Genomic DNA, 24,934 nt, shown 5'->3' on the forward strand with positions numbered 1-24,934 from the left:
CTTCCAGGATCTAGGGCTATCCTGAATTAACATTCAAGGCTGGAAGGGGCTCTGAGCAACCTGATCTAGTTAAAGATGTCCCTGCTCTTGCAGGGGGGTTGGACTAGATGACCTGTAAAGGTCCCTTCCAACCCAAAGCATTCTATGATTCTAACAGCTTGACCAACTGGTCCTTACTGGATGCAACTAGGAGATAAAACAGTAGGAAGTTGGTCACGGAGGTAAACTGAAGGGAAAGTCTTAAAATCAAGAGAAAGTTCTGGCTGAGGCTTGCGGGTTTTGTTAATTACCAGCAAGAACAGTTTTGGGAACACGCTGGCCCAGACATGAGTATGGCGTTAGGATTACGATGGGAACAGCTCACACTTGCGTTAGTGTTGCAGCATTTGTGAGCAAACAGAAAATGGCCCTTGGAAATCTGTTGTCTCATAAATCTTACTAGCAAAATTTGTTTTTCTAAATAGTGTTTTTCAAAAATTTTTCCATGAGGCATGAGTAGTTCTGTAAGATCTATTCAGGGCAGCCACAGCTCATGTGATGCTCGCATGGATCCCAGATGAATTCTAGCTTAGCAGGGCTGTCACATAACACATCCCGCAAAATGATGGTGATGAAAATACATCACACCCAGCTCTCAGCTGTGAACAAGAGTCTCCTTGCGCTGTGAGCTCACACGTGTGACACAACTATCAGCTGGCATGCAGATGAGACATAAACCCTTCTCCACTAGCCATGCTGCCGCTCCTCAGGGTTCGTGGGCCTCCTGAGCATTTATTCCTTGGGGGATTTAACCTGATCACTGATCCAGTTTTTATTGGTCAAGGTACAGTAAAAAGCGTGCTGTGATCCTAAAAGTGACAAATTGGGTAGCTGGTTACAGAGACGGTGAAAGCAGACATAAGGCAGTTACTGCTGCTCAAACATAGGGGATCAGCACAGCTTTAAACGTGAAAATTAAATATTAAAGTTCCAAATGGAAAGAAACCTCTTAGAGAGATGGAAGAAAACAAGGGCTAGACATAGCAGGTAATTTGAGTTTCATGAGTGCACTTCTGCCCTTGCCCTTCATACCCAGGAAGGCAGGCTCTGCCCTGCTCCTTGGAAGGGGCTCAGGTACTTAGTCCAACTTTCTGAGCACTGGCACTCCCCTCTGCTTCCCATGGAGACGGGGACAGAGGTGCCTGAGGCACAGGGGATGGAGCTGACTCACTGCTGTGCTATGTGACATTGGAGAACGCGTTCCCTTGCCTGGAGGTGGCTGCGCCACTCGGGCCAGAGACCGCGGCCTCTGCGGCTGCAGAGCAGCACCTGCAGCGATGGGGATTTTATGAAATAGCCGTACGAGAGATCTCGGCTGGGGGAAAAGAGTGATGGGGATGGAGGGTGTGGGGAAGGACAGGCTTCCCTACTTCATCTAGGACAGATGTAAGGGCAGGGAAGGCGCCCCTGTCAGACCTCTTTTGAGGTCTGTGAGCTAAGCCTGGCTGATGAGCTCAGCCAGCACCGGAGGCCGTTAGGCTGAGCTCCATCCCCAGCTATCGCACACGGGCTCCCCGAGCCTGCCGGCTCTCCTGCATCGCAGATCATTTTGGTGCACGCGTGGCTTGAAAGATGTGAGACGAGAGCGCAACGTGGACAGCAGCAAAAGTCCGCGGGCTGTACCGGCAGAGCGCACGTTAGGGCAGCGCAGGGAGCGAGACCAGGCTCTTTGTTTCCCTGTGTCACTTCTCAGTCCCGATTAGCAGCAAAATAGGGCACGCACACATCTGACAACTGAATTCCTTGCTGGAAGGGGTTCGGTCATGCATAAGACTGCTCAAAATGAGGCCTGGCTTTCAGGTTTGGAAGCATGGAGCATGACCTGGAAGGGACAGCTGGTACGTGCACGCTTACTTATTTTCCCCTTTTGAGTTTTGCACCAGTTCTGGGTAACTTTGAAGAGTTGTGGCCAAGGGCAAACAAATGGATGCGCGTCCCTTTCCCCAGCAGACAGACCTCACTATAGATCTGTCCAGCTTCTAAACAATTTACAGGGGGAAAATAAAAGGTGAGAGCATTATTAACATTGCAAATTCAAGCACTAAAATGTTGAGGAGTGGAGAACTAAGGGTATGAGCACGGCTTTAACTCAGCCTGGCGCAAGCACTTCAATACCATTTTAATGACAGGCTTGTGCAAGTTTTTCCTCGGGACTTCTGCTTCACCGTGCCCTCTCCCGTAACAACCCCCTGGCAGCAGAGGTGAGCAGCGATTCCAAAGGTTCGCAACTTGGAAAATCCTAGAAATCCTCGCGGGAAAGCAAAGGATTACCACCCCTCTTCCCCGAAACGTGACCATCTCCAGGGGCTCCCAGCGGAGCCGTGTGCGGGGGAGACCCGCCCGCGCTGCCCGGCCCCTTCTCGGAGACGCGTTACTTCTGCTGAAGGTTCCCCCCGAGGGGCACCGTCACGGAGAAGTTTTCCGCGGGAGCGGGGCCCCCGGCAGCGGGGCGCGCACCGGCGCCGCGGCCGGGGGGCAGCGGGCGAGAGCGGCGCGGGGCCGGGCCGGGGCTCGCACGTGGGGCGCGGGGGGGCCGGGCCGGGCCGGGCCGGGCCGCGCCGGGGGCGGGGAGCGGGCGGGGGCCGGGCCGGGCCGGGGCGGGGTGTGCCAGGGCGCCTGCGCCGGCGGCGCGGAGCGCGGCGGAGCGGGACGGAGCGAAGTGTAACAAAACAAGCGGGTCTTTGTACCGCCTTAAAGGCGCCGCGCGCCGCCTCCGCGCCCCGCGCAGCGCCCGCGGAGAGGGGCAGCAAAACAGGAGAGCGGCGCGGGAGGGCGAGGAGCGGCCGCCTTTGCTTGTTCAGCGCTGTTGTGTTTTTTTCTTTTTCCCTTTCGAATTTTTTTTTAGTAACACGGGCGAGGGACGGCGCGGAGGGGAGGGCGGGAGGCGGGCGCGCGCCCTCCGCGGGCGCGGAGCCATGCGGGCCGCGCGCGGGCGGAGCGGGGCGCGGCGCCGGCGGTGATGGCCTGAGGGGCCGGCGGCGGCGCGGTCTATGAGGCAGCGGGCCGGCGCCCCCTGCGCACCTGCTTACCGCGCTTCCGCGGGCGCGGACGGCCGCGCAGCACCATGTCGCGCGTCGTCCAGAAGAAGAACCACTGGGCCAGCCGGGTGCGGCAGTGCTCGCTCACCCGCGGGCCCGGCGGGCAGCTGGGCTTCGCCCTGCTCGGCGGCGCGGAGCACGGCGAGTTCCCCTACGCGGGCGCGGTGGCGGGGGACGGCGAGGCGGCGCTGAGCGAGGGGGAGCTGCTGCTGGAGGTGCAGGGGGTCCGCGTCTCGGGGCTGCCGCGCTACGACGTGCTGGAGGTGATCCGGAGCTGCAAGGACCCCATCGCGGTGAAAGCCGTCCGACAAGGTGCGAGCGCGGCCGGGACGGGCGCGGGGCCGCGGAGGGCCGGGGAGGGCCGGACCCCCTCCACGCTGCCCACGGGGCCGCGGGGGAGGCGGAGGGCCCCTCCGGCGGTGCCGGGTGGCCCAGGGCGAGCGCGGTACGGCAGGGAGAGGCGAACGTTAGCCCTTCGGGGCAGCGCAGGACCCCGAAAGGACTCACGCGCGGCGTGTGTCAGTGCGCGTCGGTTTGCGCACACTCGTGTGCGCACCTTTACCGTGTGCACTTACGCGCGGGCACCTTAACGTCCTGAGTCAGTCTGCAGTCTCCCTGCAGTTTTCTGGCCTGCGTTAAGCGCAGCGAGCAATTGCGTGAGACTTCCCCTGAGGCACCACGGAGCCTCCAGCGCTCCCGGCGGGGGCACCCACGGGTCGCGGGGGCACCCACGGGTGGCGGGGGCAGCCCTGTGTCCGGGGCTGACCCCCGGAGCGGCCAAGGCAGACCCGCAGCTGGGGGAATGTGGGGGAGATTCCCTCCTCCAGCAGCTGAGCATCCTTTCGAGCAGCCGCGCTGCTGGGTGGTGACCGGGGTCTTGTTCAAAAAGTGCCGCATGCGATTGCCGGCTGCTGCCTTGGGAAGGGAGAAGCTGTGACCCTCCTGCGAGGGCGAGTCCCCTCTCTGGCTGAAAGTCAGCTCGGGTTTGCTTTTTTTTTTTTGCCCCCCTGGTTTGCCCTAGGTGAGGGCCCGTCCGTGCTCCCAGCCCTGCAGCGCACAGGTGAGGGCATGCACAGGTAGCTCTCCCGTTTGGCTGGGGAAGAGGATAAGAAGAGTCCTCCCATGCAAGATTAAAAAAAAAAAAGCCACTTCGCATCCGTGTACACGCAACAGTCGCTCAACAGGTTAGCGTAACAGGCCTGGCTAATGGGCTTGTAATTTCCAGGGCAGGACTTGAATTTAGTGCTAGGACACTGTTAGTGTTGCCGCAGCTGCTCTGAGGCTGGTGGGATGGGCAGGATGAGCAGGGCTGCAGCCGGACACCTGGAGGTGTGCGGGGTGGGGGAGCACCCGGGGTCAGCTCCAAGTGGAGGCAGGAAGGGAAGTTTTCTTCGGATCGCCCAAGAGATTCCCTAGGGGAAAGTTTATTTGTCATCCAGACGTGTATACATCCCAAAGTTGGGGGTTTTGCTGTGGCTGGTGGTGTGAGAGGGTTTTTGTTCTGTGCTTGGTTCAACCCAGCTGGTCGCTGTGGACACAATTTATGGCTGTCTGGCAGGACCGTCACCTGAAGTCTTGTCCCCTCAGTGATGAGCTGAGCCAGAGGGCTGCAGGCACTTGTTTCACAGCCATCCTTCAAAGCTGCGGTGCCGGAGCAGATCGCGGCGATGGGGTGTCAGAGAGGAGCCGAGCTGAGCTGTGCAATCCCCCTCCACCACCTGCTCCCCTTCTGCAGGGGCAATGGCAGCTCAAAACTGCCCTGGAGCTCATGTACCGAATCACTGCTCCTTGGTAGTCATTTCCAAGAGTCGGTAGAATTATTCCAGCAAACAGTGTCGAACTCCCAACAAAAACAGTTTTCTTTAAACAAATGTGTATTTTCCCTGCTGCGTTTTCTCTGCTTCACTGGGAAGTGGGGAGGGAAACTGAGCCTGCTGGTTTCCCTGCCCAGGCGGGAGGGGGAGAAAAGCATGAAGAAAAGTATGAGGAAATTAGGCAGGGTTTTTTTTGCATACTGATTGTTTTAGCAGAAGTGTTAAAAAGCAGCTTCTGATGTTGCAATGTGATGGGGTTGGTGCATGAAGGGAGGTGTGTAAAAAAACATCTTCCCAACCAAGCAATTTGTGATTAAACTTTTTGTTGTTTTGGAAACACTAGTTAATCTAAATAGAAACATGTCATAGGAATATACCAGAAATGACAGAATTTAGTGGTAGGTGTGTCTCAGGTCCAGGCTGTGGTCAAAAGAAGGGGCAGAGAGCTGAGTTTTAGCATACTGGTTGGGTTTACCTGGAACTTGGGAGAAAAAGCTTCAAAACCCAGCCTGGAGTCAGGACAGGCACTTGAACCTTGGACCATCCTCATCCAGAGGTGAGAACTAAGCCCCTGGTTACTGAGATTGTAGTTTCCCTCTTTCTCCCCCCCCCCCCCCCCCCCTTTTTTTTAATGCTTTATTAGACAGGAATGTAGACTAGAAATATATATTTTTTAAAATCACTAAATATTTTTGTGATCTGGAAAGCAGTTCCTTGTGCCTGTCAGTGGTAGCCTGGCATCTGCGCACTGTTCTGCGCAGAGTGGGGAACTCCCTCGTGGATCAGGATCATAAGTGTAGAAAGGGAGAATGTTTTAATTAAAATGCATTACTTCTATGTTGATTAAAAATCTCATTATGGGGATGGCAACTGTCATTCAAGAGGACGTGTGTGGCACTAGAGCAGACAGCAAAGGAGTGGGAAGATAAGATTGTAAACACGTTTTTAACTATGATTATCCTCCTTTTCCCAGTTCTTGGTGCCTAATCAACTGGTGCTGAAGTGCTAGGGCAATATTTAGCCTGGAAATGCATACGTTTTATTGCCTTGTCTATTTTGTATGACATTTACAAGGCTGGAAAAACAGGAAATTTACTATAAATAAGTCAGTCATCTGCAAGCACGAACAGAGAAAATAACTGTTCTGACCTTGCACTTAGTGGAAGACAAGGGACTGGGATGTGAAACATAGGTGGAATAGGCTATGCACGGGCTTTATCATTAAACTAGGGTTTATAGACTTACAGGTCCACGTGCAATATTTTTTCTTGCTTTTGTGAGTCGTAAGTTTGAATAGGTTCCCACAAAGTACAAAAAGGGGGAACCTGTATGAATTTGCCTAATTGGAATAACAGTGTTTAGTACTGCTCATATGGGATTTCTTGGTCCTTTGCTTACCCCGTGAGAAAGGGTGAGGAAAGCTAAAGAACGTTAACAACGCTTTCCCTTTCTTTTCCCCATATGCCCCCTTTTTTGTTATTATGTTTGCAAAAAAATATGCTACTCTAGTGCCTCTTTTTTGGGGGGAGAGAGGAAGAATCTGCTGCCATGTATCTTAGTAACTTTCAGAACTGTCAAATGTGTGAAAAAACCTTAGTTAACATGTAGTGCTTTTATGACTGACTGTTTCCATCTTACATCTGTGCCTAAATTCTGATGAAATTGGCAATTAACTCCTGTGGAGTTAATAAATGCATTTTTATTATTACTTGGTCTGAGAGTATAGAATTAATAGATTGAATTATAGGAGCAGTGCTCGCATATTCTTGTGTAAAGCTGGCATTGCCTTAACACAATGATTTCTTGGCTGTATTGTGAATATTGTAGCTTCCTTGAATACACTTCACAGTTTTCAAAATAGCTCACTTGGATAAATTGATAATATATAGCTCACTTGGATAAATCAATAATAAAATTGGGCACACTGTTTCTTCTTATGTATCTTGATTAACAGAGTCCAGCACAACAGAACAAAAGTTTATCATGCCGTTCTTCACAAAGGGAAGAGTTAAGGCTGTATCTATAAAAAAATGACCGTGTTTTGTTTAAGGCAATGTGTCTGGGTTTTCTTTCTCCCTCAGTGAGAGATGGGCACATTCAGAGAGATTTCAGATTGTGGCCTTTTATTTTTTTTGCTCCTTGGTTAGATGACCTGTGCCAAATCCTACCAACCCAGATGCTTGCTATGGGAAACTGTCAAAGTTAATATGTTTGTACACTTAAATTGTTTTTTAGTTCTCAGTTCAACACTTTGCTTCTCTAAAAAGTCTCAGGATCCCAAGCTCTAAATGACCAATTGCTTTGAAACCAGGAGGTGTTGAGATCAATTCATGCAATTAATAATTTTCATAGTACTTTGCAGCTAGGATGATCCCACGGTAGGGAGGAGTTGTGGGGTGTTCGGGGTTTTTTTGGTTTTTTTTTGGGTTTTTTTCTTTTTTTTCTTTTTTTTTTTTTTTTTTTTAGCCCTACACAGGGCAACCAGGAGCAGGCGTGATCCCAAACAGAAACGGTCACTGTTTACCCAGCGCTATCAGCTGCATTTGTTTCTTTTCAAACATTAACTTGACCCTAAGATAAATTCTGATATACGGTGCAGTGACTCAACGCTTCAAAGTCAGGCTGGCATTTGCTGTACGAGGTGATCATGAAATGTTGAAATCAGTTACATGTACTAGTCTGAACGAAACCAGCTTCTTTCAAACAGTTTGCATGAGCTGGTATTCGGACCTTTTCCTTTTATTTTCCTGAGAGAGTTTGTAGAGAATTGCTGTCTTGGATTTTTTTTTTTTTTTTTGTAGAACATGAAAGAAAAGTTGATGCATCTGTAAGTTTTTGTGTGTTCAGTAGTTTAGCGAACACTGGGAAGCAGAGTGTGACTTTGTCAGTGGGTGACACTGAGCATCCCACGCTAAGGAGGTTATGCCGGTGCCTGGCATTGCAGAGACCGAAAGCGAGCGCTGATGCACGCGTGCCTCCCTCAGATGTAGCAGAGCTTGCATTCGGTTTAATGTGCAGGCAGCTGCCTCCCTTGGGCCAGCGAAGGGAAAAGCTGTTTAGAGAGTGAGCTCTTGCTGGTCCTAGTTTACTTCTGTAGCGTCACGCATGAGCTCCAAAAAGTGTTTTCCTTCAGTCTTTGCATAGCTGAGTGCTAGTCACTTGCACGGTGAATTCTGTAAGTCATTTTTCCATTTGACCTGAATTCTTTTAGGACCCAAGTGGATTTGAAGTGGAGTGAAAGATTTGCCATCCGAAAACTTGGGAGATGTTCATGCGTTTTAGATTTATAAGGCCTGTTTTCGACACTGACCTGCTGGGATGAGCATTGTGCAGGGCTAGTCACTACTGAAACGTAAAATAAAAAAAGGCAGAATCTCTTTTTTGCACCACTTCTAATGTATTTTGCTACAAATCAATAATCTTTCTTTAAAGTAGTACTGTGTTAATAGTTACGAAATGTGTATGTCTGTGTATTAAAATACAGCTGTGAGGAAGACCTTATCTTTACTATGCCTGAATTTACAGTGTAGTACTTCTCAGGATTTAGAGGTTGATCCAGCTTGTAGCAAACCAGGCATCCATCCTCTCCAGAGCTATGAGATAGCACCCCAGAGATGGACGTTGGAGCCTAAGTGCCACATCTTCTCTGTTATAAAAATTTTCAAGAATTAACGTGATCCTTTTAATGGCATGAAATGGGATTATGTTTTCCACAACAAGGTTGATCTTTCCACCCATTGAGATGGGACTCCAGGCTCCCTCCTTATGGCTAGTCAGATCACAGCACAATTAAATCTCAATTATAGTCTTAATTACGAGCAGTCATTCAGCATCATTGCAAAATAAGATGTTAACACCATCCTGTGTGTTGTTTCGGTTTATTTTTTAAGACCAAGTTACAACTCCTGCATGACTGAATTATTGACCTGCTATTGTGAAATTTAAGATTAATCTTCCATGTATCTTGTTAGAAATGTAATAACTTCTTTTAACAGGTTTGAAAGCCAAACCATCAATAGCTCGTGGCATTCCTGTGTTTGGGATTGTCATTTTTCTCTGGTCTAGGCTGTGATCATTCATGGATCTCTCTGCTGTTTCTGTATCTCTTTATCTGATGCCTGAGAAATAACCCTACTCCTTTGACAATGCATGCATGCACAGGGAAAACATTTGCCCAAGAGCAGCTACATTAAGGTGTAAAGATCTGCTGAGTAGCACTTTCGTGGCTGTGCAGAACTGATGGTTTGAGCCAACACGCCTCTCATTTGTTAGGTTTCAACTTTGCTCAATTTGAAGGTAATGTGGAAACTGAGAAGATGCTGCTGCCTCAAGGGCTTTTTCTGTCGCATTAGCAAGGTCTGAGCTGTGGGCAAGGGTGGCATCCTTGGGACCTCTGTTGAGGTTTTTTAAAATAATTGACCAGGTTTGTCACATTTTTTTTACATTCCCTTACTTTCGTCCAGACAGAAGCTATGCTTGCTAGTTATTTGACGTGTTTGGGGTTTTTTTACACTTCCTCCGACTTTGAGTGGAACACGTAAATCAAGGCGTACGGGTTTTAATCTTTGTATGCTGCAAGTGACTTAAATTTCTTGGTGAAAAGCGTGGAGTACTGGTTCTGTATGAGCAAGTGCCATGAATTTATAGGAGGACTATGAAGAGTTTGAGACAAAGTGTTAGTGGAAGGCAGGGATCCTTACTGTGAGCAATCAGTGGTACTTGTAGGGCTGGTACTCAGACCCCTCCATCCCCTCTGAGCTCCTTCCAGCTCTGCATCCCAACTCCTGGAGCAGCAAAATTTGGGATCTTCTTGCTCCGTATTTCTGCAGAGTTTTTCTCTAGCTCAGCTGTGGAAAAAAATTTATTTTTGCCTTTTAGAAACTGAGTATTAAATGACCTTTTCACACCAAGGGCACAGGGCTGGGTCGTCCCCCCCATGATCTGTGAAGATCTTATCCGCTCCCCTTACCCTGTCACTGGAGGCACCGCTTGCAGGACAGAGAAAGCAGCAGCTTTTTGGCGCTGAGTGACAGCGCTGCTGAGCGTGCAAGACCAGCTCCTGCAGAAACAGAATTTTCACCGCTGTCATCATTTTCTCTGTCTCTCTTGACACTTGATGTTTTGTTTTCTTGCTTTATATTTCGGTCTCGCGCAACTTGCTTTGGCTTAGCTGTGGTGGTGGTTTGACAGGTGAGGCTCTGAGTCCCACCAGAGCCGGCAGCCCATTGAGATCCACATATTCAGTGTGTTCGATGGTTTAAATTTGGGGCTCCCTGCAAGGATCTGGTGTTGGGAAACAAACCTAAGCCTGGGCTATCATCCAGAATTTGTTTTCTACTGATCTGATAGAGAGCTGCGGAAGAGGCTGCCTGTTTCCAGAGCAGCTTGGCAGCTTTTACATTGGGCTGATTGGCAGATCTGGATTTCTTTTTTCTTTATTTTTCTTTTTTGCTTTTCCTTCTAGACCGAATAGGTGGGCCAGCATCCTTCTTGGCCCTGCAGGAGCAGCATGGCTCAGGGTAGCTGGGATATTTTTGTTGAGATCCACCCTTCAGTTTCCAAAGGTCAGACACTCCATCCATCCTTCCTCCTGTGACATTTTAAATGGTTTCCAGAGCTATTCTGCTGCTACGGGCTGGAACGATGGCACCGCTCTCTCTGCTAGTCCCCAGTCCTGACTTTGGCATCATTTGTGCTGAACTGTTTTGTGTTAGTAATATTATTTAAACCTGCATAAATTCTTTTTTTTTTTAACTGCCCCTAGTAGACCTTGGAGAAACAAAATAATTTTTTCTTCAGGTCCTGATGTTTTGGGTTACATTTTTACAGACTTGGCTTTTGACTAAGACCAGTTCCTGTTTTTATATTTGAGAAGGCTTGTATCATAACTTAAAAGAAAAATAAGGTAAAAATATTTATTGGATTTCATTGACTGTCCCCTATTAGACTAAACAACAGCACTTATTACACGGTGTGAAAATAATGCAAAGCGCCCTGTCTTCATAATGGAACAGGAAAAAAAACAAACAAAGCCTTTGGGATGACTTGCAAAGTGGAACAGATGCCCTTACAATTGGAAGGCATTTGAATAAGGAATCAGTTTTGCATGGTTTGCTAATCCTTGACTAAAGAGTTCATTGTCTTGGATTATACATCTGTAATTTTGGAGCCCTGAAGTCAGTGCCTCAGTACAATTAGGCTGGGAAGAGACCGACTTTTCTTTCTTCATATCCTTAATCACAGTGGCTTGTTTTTTAAGGGGAAAACCTCAACTCTGGGTTTTTCATTTAGTTATTAACAAAAAGCCTTTGAAAAAGAGGCTGCCTAAAATCCAGCCACTCCCTCAACACAAACAAAGCTGTGCAGATATTGCGTACTTTCAGAAAAAAACTTTGATGTTCAACTTCTCTTATTCCAGTGGTGCAGATCCTGTGCTAAGTGGGTGTTAGTCCAAACTGATGACAGACACAGATGTCTCGGATTTATTTGGATGCATGAGAGAGGGGAAAGTTACCTCCCAAACAGGCTGAACTGGGCAGGTGAGGACCTGGGCTGCAGAATAACTGTGAAAAGACTTTTCTTAAAAATAGCGAGGAACATGCCCGCCCTCTTCTACCCAGAGGTGCGGGTAGAACTCCCACTTAGCAAATTAAGCAGCAAAGATGCAGGAGAATGCTCCTGGGGCTTGGACGTGGCGAGGAACAATTCACTGGAGCCTGGCGGGAAGGATGGCTGGAGGAGAGGGAGAGAGATGGGCAGCAGGAGATATGTGAAAGATACCAAAAGCATCAGGTTGAGGAAGGATTTCCCTGTTCGCTACTGGATTTGTTACTGATGCTGAGGCCATCTCTAAAAGCAGAGGCGGCCAAGTGCTTTCTGCAGGATCAGCCAGGAGTGTGGCTGTCTTTCCAGCTGATGACAGACCTCTGTCCCAGAGCAGTCTAGACAAACATCATCTTTCTCTGGGCGCCCTAAATGACTATGTCGATATATAATATAGGATGCAACTTCGCTATTGAACATCCTGTTGGTGTCTAAAATCGCTTGTGCTCCTCCAGGCTGTTGCTGGGGAGCCTGCACGGCTCCCCTCAGCAGCGCGGGGACAGCCAGGGGACGTGGGGCACAGCACAGCCCTGGCGTAGCTGATCCCCAGTGAGCCTGGGGAGGAGAAGTCTGTGGTTTGGCTGGATTTGGGGACATTGTCATCTCCAAGCTGTCTCCCCCCTTTGCAGTGCTGGTGCTTGGGGAAGGCGCTGCGGGACAGGACGCCTGATGGGGCTTTGGCAGCCACCGGTCCAGCCCAGGCTTTGTTTTCTCCCTGTCCTAAGGGCAAAAGAGGGATTAGTCTGATGCAAAACAAAAAATCTTGTCCTTCTCTTTTCCCTGGTATGCATTTTTCCTTAAACAATGAAATGACTAATATAGAATATCTTCTTAATGTGCACCGGTTGTGGCTGAGAGGAACAGCAGCAGCCTGTCTGCATGAGCACGTCCAGAGGCTCTGCTGGGTTCGCAGTGGGGCACTCTGAGGATCACGGATTCGGTTGTTTTTGAAGAATATCGGTAAGTTGTTTGTTTATTGGGAGGGGATGGCTTTTTTGTTGTTGGATTGTCTTCTGCCCATACCCCAGCAAATTTTGTGTATTTGTTTTACGTGCAAATATCAAACTTGCTTAGCAATGGTACGTAGTGTTTTGTCAACTTTTGTATAGTCTGTGTGTGCTATGGAGTCCTCCCTGTCACCTACCATCTGCTATTATTAATCAGATGGAGATCTGAGCTGACAAATACTTTTCTACATTTACTGTATTACCCCATTTTCTTTTTCTTTGTTTTTCTTTTTTTTTTTTTTTTTTTCAAATGAAGATGTATGGACAGCCTGAGATTGTTGACCTAATTTCACATGGAGGGTTTTTTTTGTCTGAACTTAACCATAGTCTATGTAAATCCTTCATGTGGCAGGAAGCTTCGTTTACTACACGTGGAGTGAGGCAATTAACTGTCTGTCTCTGGCTTTCTGCGGGAGGCGCAGAACTGCTCTGGGCAAAACCCAGACAGGGTGTTGAGGACACCAGGGCTGTGCTGGTCCAAGGGTTGGCTGCTCGGGGAGGTTACGTATAGGGAAAGTTTTATATCTACACACAGCCTGCACCCAGCCTAAGAGGAGGAGCTTGTGAAAATATTGTGTATTACCTATCAAAATAGTTTGAATTCTTGGGTGAGGCTCTTCGAACATGTGACTGGTGTGTATATATGAATATATAGATATTTAATTTTTGGACTTTAGCATTCAGATTGTCAAAAGCTGCTTCAATGAAGAGTTCCAGAATCTCTTCTTCTTGTCTCTCTTTCTTTTTTTTTCCTTTTTAGTGGAAACTAACCCAATGACTCCAGCAGCTCAGGCTGTTAAACAGCCAATGCCATGGATTTCACCATAAGTGGCAAAATTTGTTGTCGGCACAGCTGTTTGGAAGCTGAAGAGTATGAAACTACCACCATTATGGCCAAGAATGGTTCCCATGCCCATTACCTCATCACGAGATGCATGGGCAGCCTCTGATCCTGTAAAAACATTTGAATTTGCTTCTGTGGTGTTCCTATGGTGAAACTGTTTGAGCGATACTTGTCCTGTAAATCACCTGCAGGAACATGTTGGTTTTGAAAGACAGCTCGTTCACGAGACCTCTCTTGCTTTCTAAGGGGGTTATGCGACACGGCTGCTGAAGAAGATCCAGATTCCCTTTTCCTGACAAGCGCAGGGAGCAGCTGCTATCTAGACCTTTGTCTGGGCCCTGTGAGTCATTTCGAGAGTGCAGGAGGGAAAACTAGAGCACACCTATAAACTTTATCTCGGAAAGGTGCCCAGTTTCACCATGCACACAGGTCTTTGGCATTTTAAAGGCAATAAAGTGGCATTTAGCTCCCTCATGCCAGAGGCAGGTGGCAGTTACTCTTTAACAGAAGGTAATTTCTTTATGAGGGTGGGAGAAGAGGTGAATACGTGGATGCACGATGGCAATTTTTCAAGCCTGATGGAGTTTGGGGCCCTCTTGTGCCAGGCAGCACGTGAACCGGAGGGAGTTGTCCCTGCCTGGACGCTTTGCAGGAGAAGGAGAGTGAGGACTAAAAAGACCCCAGGTGATGTTTGGAGGGGGGAAGGAAGCCAAGCACAAAGGCTGTGTGACTCAGCCGGGATGCTTGTGGCAAGGTCGTGGACCCACAAATCTCAGCTCCCCATCGCTGTGCTGTGGGGCTCTGCTGCTTCCCAGATCTGCATTAAAACAGGGGAAATGGATAAATTGCTTCAGCTGGAGCAGCTCCCTTCTGCATTGCCAGGCTGGCCTGCTCAGGTGGAGGTTTGCCATGACAATGTTTCCATTTGAAATGCCCTATAGGTTTTTTACTGTGTGCTTGTAAAACATGTCAAAGGCTGAAATTTTTATCTGCAAAAGAGATGACCTAGGGACTATCCAAGGTGGCTTTTCCATTATTTTTGTTTTCTGTTGCCAATTTTCCAGTTGTATTAGTTGATGCTGGAAATACACACGTATCAGTTTTTCCAGGAGTTAAATACAGTCTTTTTTTTTTTTTTTTTTTTAACGTAGTTCTGATCTGGGATAGGATATCTTAGTCACATCGCAGGCTGGTAAGCAGTTAGTATGTAAATTTGGATCTGCTGAAACTGTTAGACATGAGAAAAGCCCCAGTAAAAATGAGAGCGCTTAAATTTAAGCATGTGCCAACGTAACATATCGCAGAGGGCTTTTTCTGTCTGCGTGTAAAAAGCTATAATCGGTGCTGAGGCTTGCCTAAACCAGTGTGGAAATTGCTGTTTGCCTAAAAGCCGGGCAAGTTGTCACAATCCCGAAGAGCTCATTGACGTTAAAAGGTTGCAGCGGATTAACCAAAATCTATTTCAAATTGATTTAGTGTAGCTGGTGCGTAACTCAGCCTGGTCGTCTGTGCCCTGCTTTGGGACTGCCGTGCTTTGTGCTGGTGTGAGTCCCGAGACCGAGCGGGTGAGTTGTCATTGCATCCTGCTGTAACGGTGCTGCCTGCTCTCCCCCAGGGATGCTGGGGAAAAGAAGGAAACCCTGGCTCCCAAACTGGCTCGTCACAGTTAACTCTTATTTTCGGTCGTCTTCTCTCATTCGGTACAGCGTCTGACGTAGCTGTAGCTGCCCGGATGGGATCTTGCCCCTGGCTGGGAGTACAAGTATTTTTCCACGGTACAATGGAATTGGCAGGGAAGGTTACATCAGCTGCCTGGCTGGAGCCCATTTCAGGAGGTGCTGGATACAGTAATTTGTTGGTTGGTTTCTGCTGCCTGCAGCACCTCCCGCCCTCCAGGTCTGGGGATGTGTGCTCACCAGGAAGATTAACTTTCTTTCCCTAAACTTTTCTTTAAAAATTTAGGGACTTTTTTAGCCATCTTACGGACTTTAATCAAAATGTGTTCCTCTTTTTCTGTATTGATTGCAGATGGAGGTAGATTTTACAAACAGTAGTCGCACCTGATTTTTGCTGCTGTTCTGCTCCTGTTCCTCTGTTTTTATAAACCTCAAGCATCTTCCCAGCAACCTGTGGGCTGTGTCAGGCAGAGTCCGCTCCTCCCTGAGCTCCCGGCTGAGCAAAGCCTCCCATTAGCATCACCAACTGATAAATAAAACTTCATCAGGGCCTCTAAAGGCCAGACCCTTCACGTATTCGGACACAGCAGCAGCGCTGCTGAATGCTGATAGCTGTCTGAACCAGTGGCAGAAACAATGGGGAGTATTTATTGTGTATTTGTTTTTCCTCAAAGACCCTGGTATAGAACAGACCTCAGCATTATTATGCATTGCAGTGGATCATGTTCGGAGGAGTTTTTGCCATAAAAACATTGTTTCTAGTTCAAGTTTAGCAAAAAGATGCTCTCAGACTCAGCTCTCTTTCAGATGGTATTTCACATCAATGCCTTGTAATATCCAGGTGAGCTTTAAGTTGTAACATTTACAGAAAATATGTCTGAAGCTTCCCCCTCTTGGAGGTAAATGAGCAATATTCACACTTCTTAGCACCCGCTCACCAAGCTGCCTGAAACCAAGTTAAAAAATACAGAATGGTATTTGCAGTGTTTTCCCCTTCTCTCAGCTCTGCATTTCCTCTTCACTGGTCAAATCAAACAGCAGTGACATTTCAAAGTCTTCCTGAATGGCAAAATTAGAAATATTCCTTTTCTAAGAAGTCTGCAAGAGGTAGTTTAAACATTGCATGCAGCCGCTCCAGTAGGAAGTTGTTTAACTTGTCGAAATCTCTCTTTTACTGCAGAACCTCTATTGAAAATGACAAATTGCTTAAAGCAGTTTCCATGTTAGTCTTAAAAAAATTCAGTTTCTTTCCATCCAGAACACGTGGAAGGCATTTGTGCGCTTGCCTGACTGTTTCTCTGTCCTAAGGCTCACACTCGATGGCTTTGGACTTCATCTAATTTTCACACTCAGCTGCTTGGGTTTGTTTTCCTCAACTTTCTATTGAATGGGGATTTTCCCCACCACCGCCACTACCTTAGCTTAGACATGAAAAGTCAGATATCTCCCTGGTTCAGACTTTGGGGACCACGGGGAGAACAGAGGAGGAACACTCCAAGGTCTTTGCTTTTCAGAAGTGATGTTCAGAGCGTTGCAAAATCCATAATTTAAGCTGGAAAGTCTGTATCCACAGCCAAGTCGTTGTAATGTCCTTTAAAAGTGTTGAGCCGTGTTAACGCTTCACAAAATGACAAGCCATTTTTTGCTTAAACGTTTTCAGCTACTTCTCTGTAGCTGTCACTTTTGCAGAAGGACATACACGGGCAGGTACAGAGCCATACAGTTGGCTGTAACTGCTGTAAAAGTAAAAATTGCTCAATTGAAAAGGCTTTTTGCGCTCTCTCTCTCGCTCTCTTTTTTCTTTTTTTAAAGAAAAGAGATTTCAAGTTATCATTGTGCTCAGGTGACCCTGCACAGAGCAGCACGCTGTGTGGTGCGTATCCCGTGTGGATGTATTGCCAAGCCTTGCACTTGGGCTTGTGAAAGAAGAGGCTGTGGAAGAGAAGTGGGTCTCCTTAGCCATGCTCGATAAACGGCAGGCTCTGAAAATAAGGTGGAGATTATATTTCTGGAGCCTTAAAAGGCCGAGATGAGGCTTTCTGTGCTCTTCCTTTCACCTGGACTGAGTGGCACCAGTGTATTAGTTTGCAGAGCTGCTTTTTGGTGGCCCTGCTGAAGCTCCCCTGGCCGGAGACGGGTCCTTCCCGGGGCTATGAGCAGGAGGTCGCGTGCGCGACCGCTGGTGTCTTCCCAACTTGGCCGAAAAGCAGGCTTTGGGCTGCACCCAGGTCTGTGAAACCGAGGGCGCAAGCTGTTCCCTTTCTGACTGGAAGGTGCTTTGCCCCAAATGGCATCAGATGAAAAGAAATCAGCATTGCCCCACTGCTCTGCTTGAGACAACCCTGTTGCTCAAGAGGAATGATTACCGAGTTAGACAGCAGTCAGGAGGGGATTTGAGGACAATCCAGATGCTTTTTCTATAACTTGAAGGCATGTCATATCCTGGCACTTCTATTTTTACCCACTTTTCTTGTAATACTGTTTTTCTTTTATCTGCTATGATCCCTTCATTTTTGGTAGGTTCGGGCTGATGTGATATTTTGACTTTTTTTGTAGCTAGTCCTTTGTTGCCTTTTAACATTTGTTACAATGTTGTTTGTTCCTCTAAAACGGTACTTAAAAAAAGTAACAGTTACAAATTTTCTGGGTTCTGTCTTTGTTTTTCTTCCCATGGGTGGTTTCGGATATAAACTTCGTGCCAGGATGATGCTGTTTTCTTTGGTGTAGGATGTGTCACTGCAGATTCACGTGAGCTGTCCTCTCAGTTGCTCTCCTGTTGCAAATACTGGTTAATATAATCTGTTTTAGAAGATAGCATTAGAAACTGGCACCCACTGGTAAGAATAACCTGTCCCTGGGAGAATGTCCTGATCTCTTGTAGGCAGAAAGCAGTTTATGAGTGGAAGCGTGGAGGCTTTATATACCTTGTTTATAGTGCTTGTTGCCTTTTGTGGAATATCAGATGCTGCCTTCGGCTATTCTTGTTATGTGAAGAAATGTCTGATCCATTTCTGAACCCTACAGAGCTCCCTGATATGGGGCATAAAATATTTTTTTAGTGGATATTAAACCTGCCTTGCTGGCTGTTGCATCTCTGGCTGATAAAATCAGTGCACCCTAAATACCCTGCAGATACTTACTGCAAAACCAACTTCTTTCTTTTTGTAAGAAAGCGAGAGTTTTAGTCCCTTTCCTCTTGCAATGTATTTGGGTCGCTTTCTGCTTGTCCAACAGCCAGCATAATCACAAGCAGGACTGGGCTGCTGTCGTGTTCCCACAGGTTCATGCCTGTGGTTGATAATTAACCCGTTTCTTTAATATTGGTGCCATATTTACTCTGAAGACCTTTTTTCTTTCCTGCTCTCCAATTGCAATCCAGATTAAATGCAGTCTCTTCCCAGCAAAACACTAGAGTTAGTTAATACTCCACCAGAGGTGTGCTAATAAAAGCCCTTGTTACTTGTATGGAGGGAAGAGACCTCAGTGCATTTGGTTTATTTAATATCTTGGGTCTAGAGAGTGTACCAAAAGGTAGGAGTAAATGCCTTTAAAATGCAAGTTGAGCGCATGGGTGCAGGCACCTGATCAGCAGCATTTGTAATAATCAACATACCAGCAAGATTTTTTTTTTGGGGTGTGTGTGTGTGTGTGTCTGATTTTTAGAGAATACAGACGCAAATTCTGTGTGAGACTGTGCAAGCTGAGAGGGCAGACGCACGGTCTGTCTCAGCCTCGGTATTTGGAAGGGGCCCTGTCCCACTTTGCTCGCTGTCGCTGCCTGGGCTCTGGCAGTGGTGGCTTTCATGGGGCGAGTGATGCCGGGGTGCCTGGCTGGGGACACGGTGCCTGGGGCTGCTGCTGGATGTTTGCAAGGTCAGGTCTAATGGCAGCGAAGGCAGCGTCCTCCTGCGGCCCATTTCTGGGGGGTGCAGGGCTGCGTGAGCAGGGACTAGTCCCTCTGTGAGCATGCCAGGTGTATGCTTGCAGGGTTCAGCATCCCTAGGTGTGGGTATGGCAGAGCACACAACATTAAAGTTAATGAGCACTCGTGCAATTTTAACTGGAATAAAAACTGTTGCAAAACTTAGGTACTGAATAACACCAAAGTCTCTTTTCCTGGGGAGAGATGGGTGTTTGTGGAGCTGCTGGGGCTTAGCTCCCGCATTGCTCCCGTTTCAAAGATGCCACATTTTGATTTATCTTCCTTCCCCAGAATCTCCTTTCAGCCTTAAAAAAGCAAGGCTTATCATCACTGTTGTCGGGAGCCCGTGCAGCAGTTTGTTACTGCCTTTCCGTTTCTAGTGCCATGTAAGCAAGCGTAAATCTGTACATTATACCAATTTACATTTGGTAGGATTTGTCATGACACGTCCAAAGCTTCTGACTCTTGATTCGTTGTGTGAGCAACTTCTTTAATATGGAGCCCTGGGGACAAGACCCAATTTACAATAAACTTGTGCAGGTAAAAACAGAAAGGCATGGACTGTACGCCTGTGGTCTGCAACTAAACTGACTGAGTAGTTTAAATTCTGCTCTGCGTTTCGTCTCGAGTGCTGCACTCCTAACGGCAACGCGAGTTTCTGGCCTGAGCCTTGCTTTAGCCAAGACAGAAGCCGTCTGGTGGGGGCTGAGCGCGGCGTCCAGGATTTCACAGTGGGAAGAGGCCAGTAGCAGCAATTCCTCAGCTGCTTGCAGGGTGATACTGCCTTGCTTCTCTCATGTGTACTCCTTTTATTTAGGTCGGCCTGGCTTTTTGAATTAAAAGATGCGTACACCTATCGCCTTAAGTTCTTGTTGGTGTGGTTTTGGGTTGTATTATTTTATTTATTTATTTATTTATTTTTACTCTGCCTAGTGTGCATCTCTTCATTCAGGAACAAGGTGGTTTTAAGTAAAGCGTAAATTGTAAAACTTCCATTAACTCTATCAAGTGATAGCAATGCACCGCTGCCAACTCTGTGAAACACCTTGGCTTGAAAGTTTACTACATCGGCTTTGAGATTCAAAGCTTTTTGCGCTGGATGAAAGGAAGGCTTTGCTGTAAAATCCTATTCCTTACTAATCTAGCTTTTCTTCAAGTATTCTGAAGTTAGATGCAAACTATCAGAGAACTTGCCGTGTGCTTTGTAAACCTGTAAAAGAGAAGTTGGACATACATGTGAATAACTGTGTTAAATAAATGAAGCAAGAAAACGTGCTGTGGTTGCTTGATAGAGACTTTTGTCATTTGGGACTGATTTTTCAAAGAACTTCATTTCTAATTCTAGATAATGAGATGAAGTATGTACTGAGGCTGTTGAAATCAGTAGCTCTAAAGGGCCAGATTTTAAGTGATAACTAAAATATACAGGTTTCTTATGGAGGATGTTATATATATGCATATAGTAGAAATTCGTCACTATAGGGTCAGGGATAGATCCCTGTACAACTAGAAACTTTTGGGGAAGAAACTTAGTGTATTGCCAGTTTTGGCCTAGCACTCTATTTTTCTTAGATACTTTTGTAATTCTTTTTATGGGTACTGAATTACTTCTGTGACACACCACATTGCAGACAAGGGCAAAAGTTTAGCAATCTGCAGCGCAGAAGCGCTGATTTCATTGCCAGCTGCTGATTCTGGCTGTGCAGCTCTTGTACCAGCCAATTAAACCCACACTCATTACAGCCTTTGTGGTTTGGAAGTGAAGTGTTCCTGCCTTTAACTCGTAGTTTTACAGGATGTTGGTTTAGGCTGGAGGTTTGCAAAGTTTGAAATCTTATATTTTCCTCTGGAGTGTGCTCAGGGGGTAGGGGAGGTGAACACGGAGAGCTACATGGGGAGTTGCGTACCACGAAATGGGAAGGCGTGCGTTTCTCTTTGACAGCATCGTGAACCTGCAGTCACCTCCTAAAATTTTCATGAAATACTGTAGTAGCTGATGTACCAAGTTGCTGTAAATAGGAATGGCCCCTGCTGCAGTGTCAGTCTTGAAAAACTGTCTAGTGCTGTAGGAAGTGCTGAGCATCCCTTTGTGAGCATATTCCTTTGACTCCTCAGGCACAGATTTCTGCCTGCCTCCCTCGTGGGGAATTTCTGCCGTGTTTGCAGACCGTTTTGGGAAAGCTGCTGGGCAAAGAGGAGGTTCCAGAGGGGGAGGAGGCAGAGATGGAAGAAGAATGTGACCCGCTGAGCCGTTACTGGTAACTGTGCTATTTTAAAGTCAAACTTAATTTTTAGCTCTTCATAAACAAATCTTTGTGCCAGCTTTTTATATAGCTCTGAAGTCAGTTGTTGTGGCTGCCGTTCTGCAGCTGTATCCTCCATGGGTGCCACAGGGAGAAGAGCCGACCTCTCCTTCCCAAAATGCCTCTCGGCACTCGGGAGGACCTTTGGAGAGGTGCTTTGCAGAGGGACAAATCTTCCAGCTCTTCTGAACATTGCGTGACAACTTCTTTATCCAGGGGTAAATAGATCTAATGGATCGAGTAAGATGCTGGACTCACTGGAGGTTACTATGGGAGCTGGTGTCCTTCATCCCATGACCCAAGGGGACTGTCTTTGGCCCCAGTACTTTAATATTTGACCTGAAATGCAGTATTTGCCTTGGAAATGCAGCACGCAGCATGAGCAGGGAACCAGCAAGGATCCCATCCCTCAAGAGAGGGTTAGTGATGTTTAGTTTTCTTACAGCATTATAGCCCTGTTGATTTTAACTTGGAAACTTCAGTGAAAACTACACACGCTCCTGTGAAAATTCGTATTTAGTAACAAGTAAACGAGCGATTGAGCAGTCTGACTGATTCAGGAAATTCTCTCCAGACCTCGCGGGCAGGAGGAGCTTTGCATTTTTCTTGTCCCGTGTTTATTTTTAGTCTCGCCTCTAACATTGCTGATAGTGCCATTACAGCCCTGCAGATTAAAGTCCCAGCGTGGGGTAGAGTTGAAAGAACGATGCTGCAAAGCAGTCAAACCCTTTAGGATTTTGCAGCTACGTCATGCTACAGGCAATTAAGTTAGTCCATTATTTGCCTGCCTGGGTACAGCTCAGTGCCACAGCTCTGTGGAAGTCTTTGATTTCCTTGCGCATCTCTTCTTGTCAGAGTTGATGTCTTCAGTGATGGCTCTGTCCTTATGACTTGAAAGTGCCGTGTTAGTGGTGCTAATATTTTGGGTGTAACAACTGTCTTTTCAGGCCGCTTCCTCCCCTGAATATATTTTGCACTTGCTCCGAGGGTATGTTGTGTTTTAGAGTGGAAAGAAAAGAGTTTAAGTCCTGTACAGCTCCCATCACTGGTAACCCTTGTCTGAAGCTATCGATAACACCCACAAGTTTTGGGTGGTGTTGGTGAGGACAGTCTTGACAGCAGCACCCATCTGCAAGACCAGATGATTTACCCAAGAGCTCTCGGCTCTTCAAGGAGGTGCATTTTTTTTCCAGGGCTAGCTGTGTTAGTCTGAGTCAACAGAAAGGTATTTGATCTTTAAGTCAAATGATGGTTGTTGGGTTTTCTGAGTCGTCTTTTGCTGACAGTTAGTCAAAGTCCCCAGAGATGGCAGAGGATGTTATTCAGGACTGCCTAGTGCTCGAAAACTCTTAGAAATAGATGCAGTCTGGCTTGTGTTGCGGCTATTTCAGAGGAAACAGTTTTATCAGAAATAGATGAATCTAAGGACATTTGTCTTCTGCAGTAATAGAATCTGTACCTGGTCCGCAATGAGAGACACGTTGGAGCAGTTACGAATGCTCGCCGGCTGTGGAGGCGGGGAGCGTCACCCTTTTTGTGCCGGACAAGGCATCAGCAGCAGCCTGCGCCAGGCAGAGCATCGCTGGCGGGTCCAGCCCCCACGGGTGGGGTAGTGCTAGACCCAAAACCAGTCCATCCAGAGCGGGGCTGCCTCCGCGTGGGGACATGCTCGTCACCTGGCCAACCTGGTTGTCTGCTCCCCTGGCCAGAGCCCTCCCCGCTGTGAGGGCTGTGAATTTGCAGGTAGCTGCTTAGCCCTCTCCTGCACCTTGTAGACATACCCTCATGTTAAGGCATACCCTCAAATAGTTACTGAGGAACCTAATTTTGTATTTTATCCCCCCCTCTAAGACTAGTTTTCCTTAGCCGTGAGCAGGGGAGCTGTTGCAACCTTGGAGAAAGTCACTATGTCCCAGGGAGCACGTCCAGGAGACAGCCCATGCTTGCTCGGTGGACGTGGTCTGGTCAAAATAAAGTGATGCAGAGGGCAAAAAAAACTTGTGGACATGCAGTGGTATTGTGCTAACCTATGTCTTGGTAACTGTTAATGATCCTTGTGAGTCTTCTCATCTTCTGAGTTGATTTGACTTCTGATGATGTGACTTTAGGGTGAGTGGGAAGGGTTTGCGGGAGGTTCCCAGCCAGCATACACTATGGTATTTTCATTAGTGGAAGGAACCAGTTAATAGAGGCGGGAGATGGTGGGGGTGAAGGGCCTGGCAGTGCTCAGATGCAGTTCTGCTACTGCCCTGCGTACCCAAAATGTCAGTGCTGTTGGACTGTGGAGAAGGAGGCCGGTCTAACGCTGGGAACTTGAAGAACGTGTTTGAAGACTAGACCAATTGCTTGGCTGCTTGGGGTTTTTTGTAGATTTCTGCCAAATTTGGGTGCTTAGAGAGCAACTCAACTTCTTGGCAAGCATCTGCAGGCTCTGATCAGCCTCCTTATAATTGAACACCCTTCAACAAAACCAGCTTTTTTCCAGATTAACTGGTTGTTGGGTTTGCTTTATTTTTAAACAAAGCAAGATCTCTGGGGACTGGTGCCTCTTGGAGTCTCTCTGCGATAACGTAGAAAGGTTCTCAGTTAAAATGCAGCTGAAGAATAATTTTAAAATACAACAGTGTGAGCAGGGGTGGTTACAGTAAGAGATCTGTTTCTCTACTTGGGAATCTTGGATTAAAGTGTGTTGTTACAAGAAAATCCAAATGACAAGTTTTATTCAGTCTCTATTATTCATGCAGTGAATACCTCTTAAGACTCTGCAGAAATATGTCCTTTTCTAGACTTACAATGAGTAGACAAACACTGTGTGTTTATACCAAATGCTGGAGGATTTACGGGTAACTACTATGTGGTTTGAAGTAACAATATACACAATGTATTGTAAATTATTCCCTTTTTATATTTGGCCTACGTTCAGTATAGGATTAAACACAAGAATTTATAGGCTTAAAAAAAAAATCTTTCCAATGCTGAAAGCAAAAAGAATGACCTATAATGAGGCTTTACAGTATATACTATTTTTAAGGGCAATTTTTTCTATTTCCTTAATATATTTTCCATGTAAAAGTATGTATTTTGCACTTCAAACAGGATACTGTTGGTTGCACTTACCAGCAAACAGCTGGGGGATTCTAGTGCCTTAACCGCACAGCAGCTGCTAATTAAAAATATATAATTCTACCCTGATTAGCTTATAATGATTATAATCCCCTTAAATTTGATTATTAACACAGCGTGGTAATCTCAGCCACCCCCTGTTTCATTGTGGGGCCTGTGAGTAACAAAAATAGTCATTAAGAGCTGATAGCTGGTTCCTGAAGGATTGCTTCCCAAACAGAAGAGCGCGGGGGAATAGATGCCCCGTTCCCATGTGTCTTTGGAGGTGCCTGGGTTGAGTTGTTTTTCTCTTTTCTGCTCGGCTGGTGTCGTTTCGGCAGGGACGGGTTCTGTGGCTGCGCAGGGAAGGGTGAAATCTGGGGGGCTGCAGGCACAAATACTGCGACTCCTGGTCAGAAATCCAGAGCCACTGCGTGCGTCCGGACGCAACAGGCAAGCAGTGCATTTTAGTCTTGATGGTAGTGAATTTTCTTCAATGCTACTTTGGTTGTGGTAAGTTTATTCTTGTCTTCTGATTTTATTTTTTTTTTTTTTGTTTTCCCAAAAAAAACCCACAAACCACCCG

At 47.0% G+C, this 24,934-nt stretch overlaps 1 protein-coding gene across 22 annotated transcripts in view; it reads left to right on the forward strand.

The window, feature by feature from the left end:
* Positions 1-2,654: 2,654 nt before the first annotated feature.
* Positions 2,655-24,934, forward strand: part of MAGI1 (membrane associated guanylate kinase, WW and PDZ domain containing 1) — a 361,904-nt gene continuing 339,624 nt past the window's right edge. For all 22 annotated transcript variants that reach the window (XM_075513672.1, XM_075513674.1, XM_075513675.1 and 19 more), the window contains exon 1: positions 2,655-3,389. In XM_075513672.1, coding sequence (XP_075369787.1) covers positions 3,104-3,389 — 286 coding nt within the window. In that variant the 5' untranslated portion in view covers positions 2,655-3,103. The remainder of the gene's footprint in view (positions 3,390-24,934) is intronic.

This window comes from Mycteria americana, chromosome 11 (assembly GCF_035582795.1).
Source record: "Mycteria americana isolate JAX WOST 10 ecotype Jacksonville Zoo and Gardens chromosome 11, USCA_MyAme_1.0, whole genome shotgun sequence".
Lineage (NCBI taxonomy): Eukaryota > Metazoa > Chordata > Aves > Ciconiiformes > Ciconiidae > Mycteria > Mycteria americana.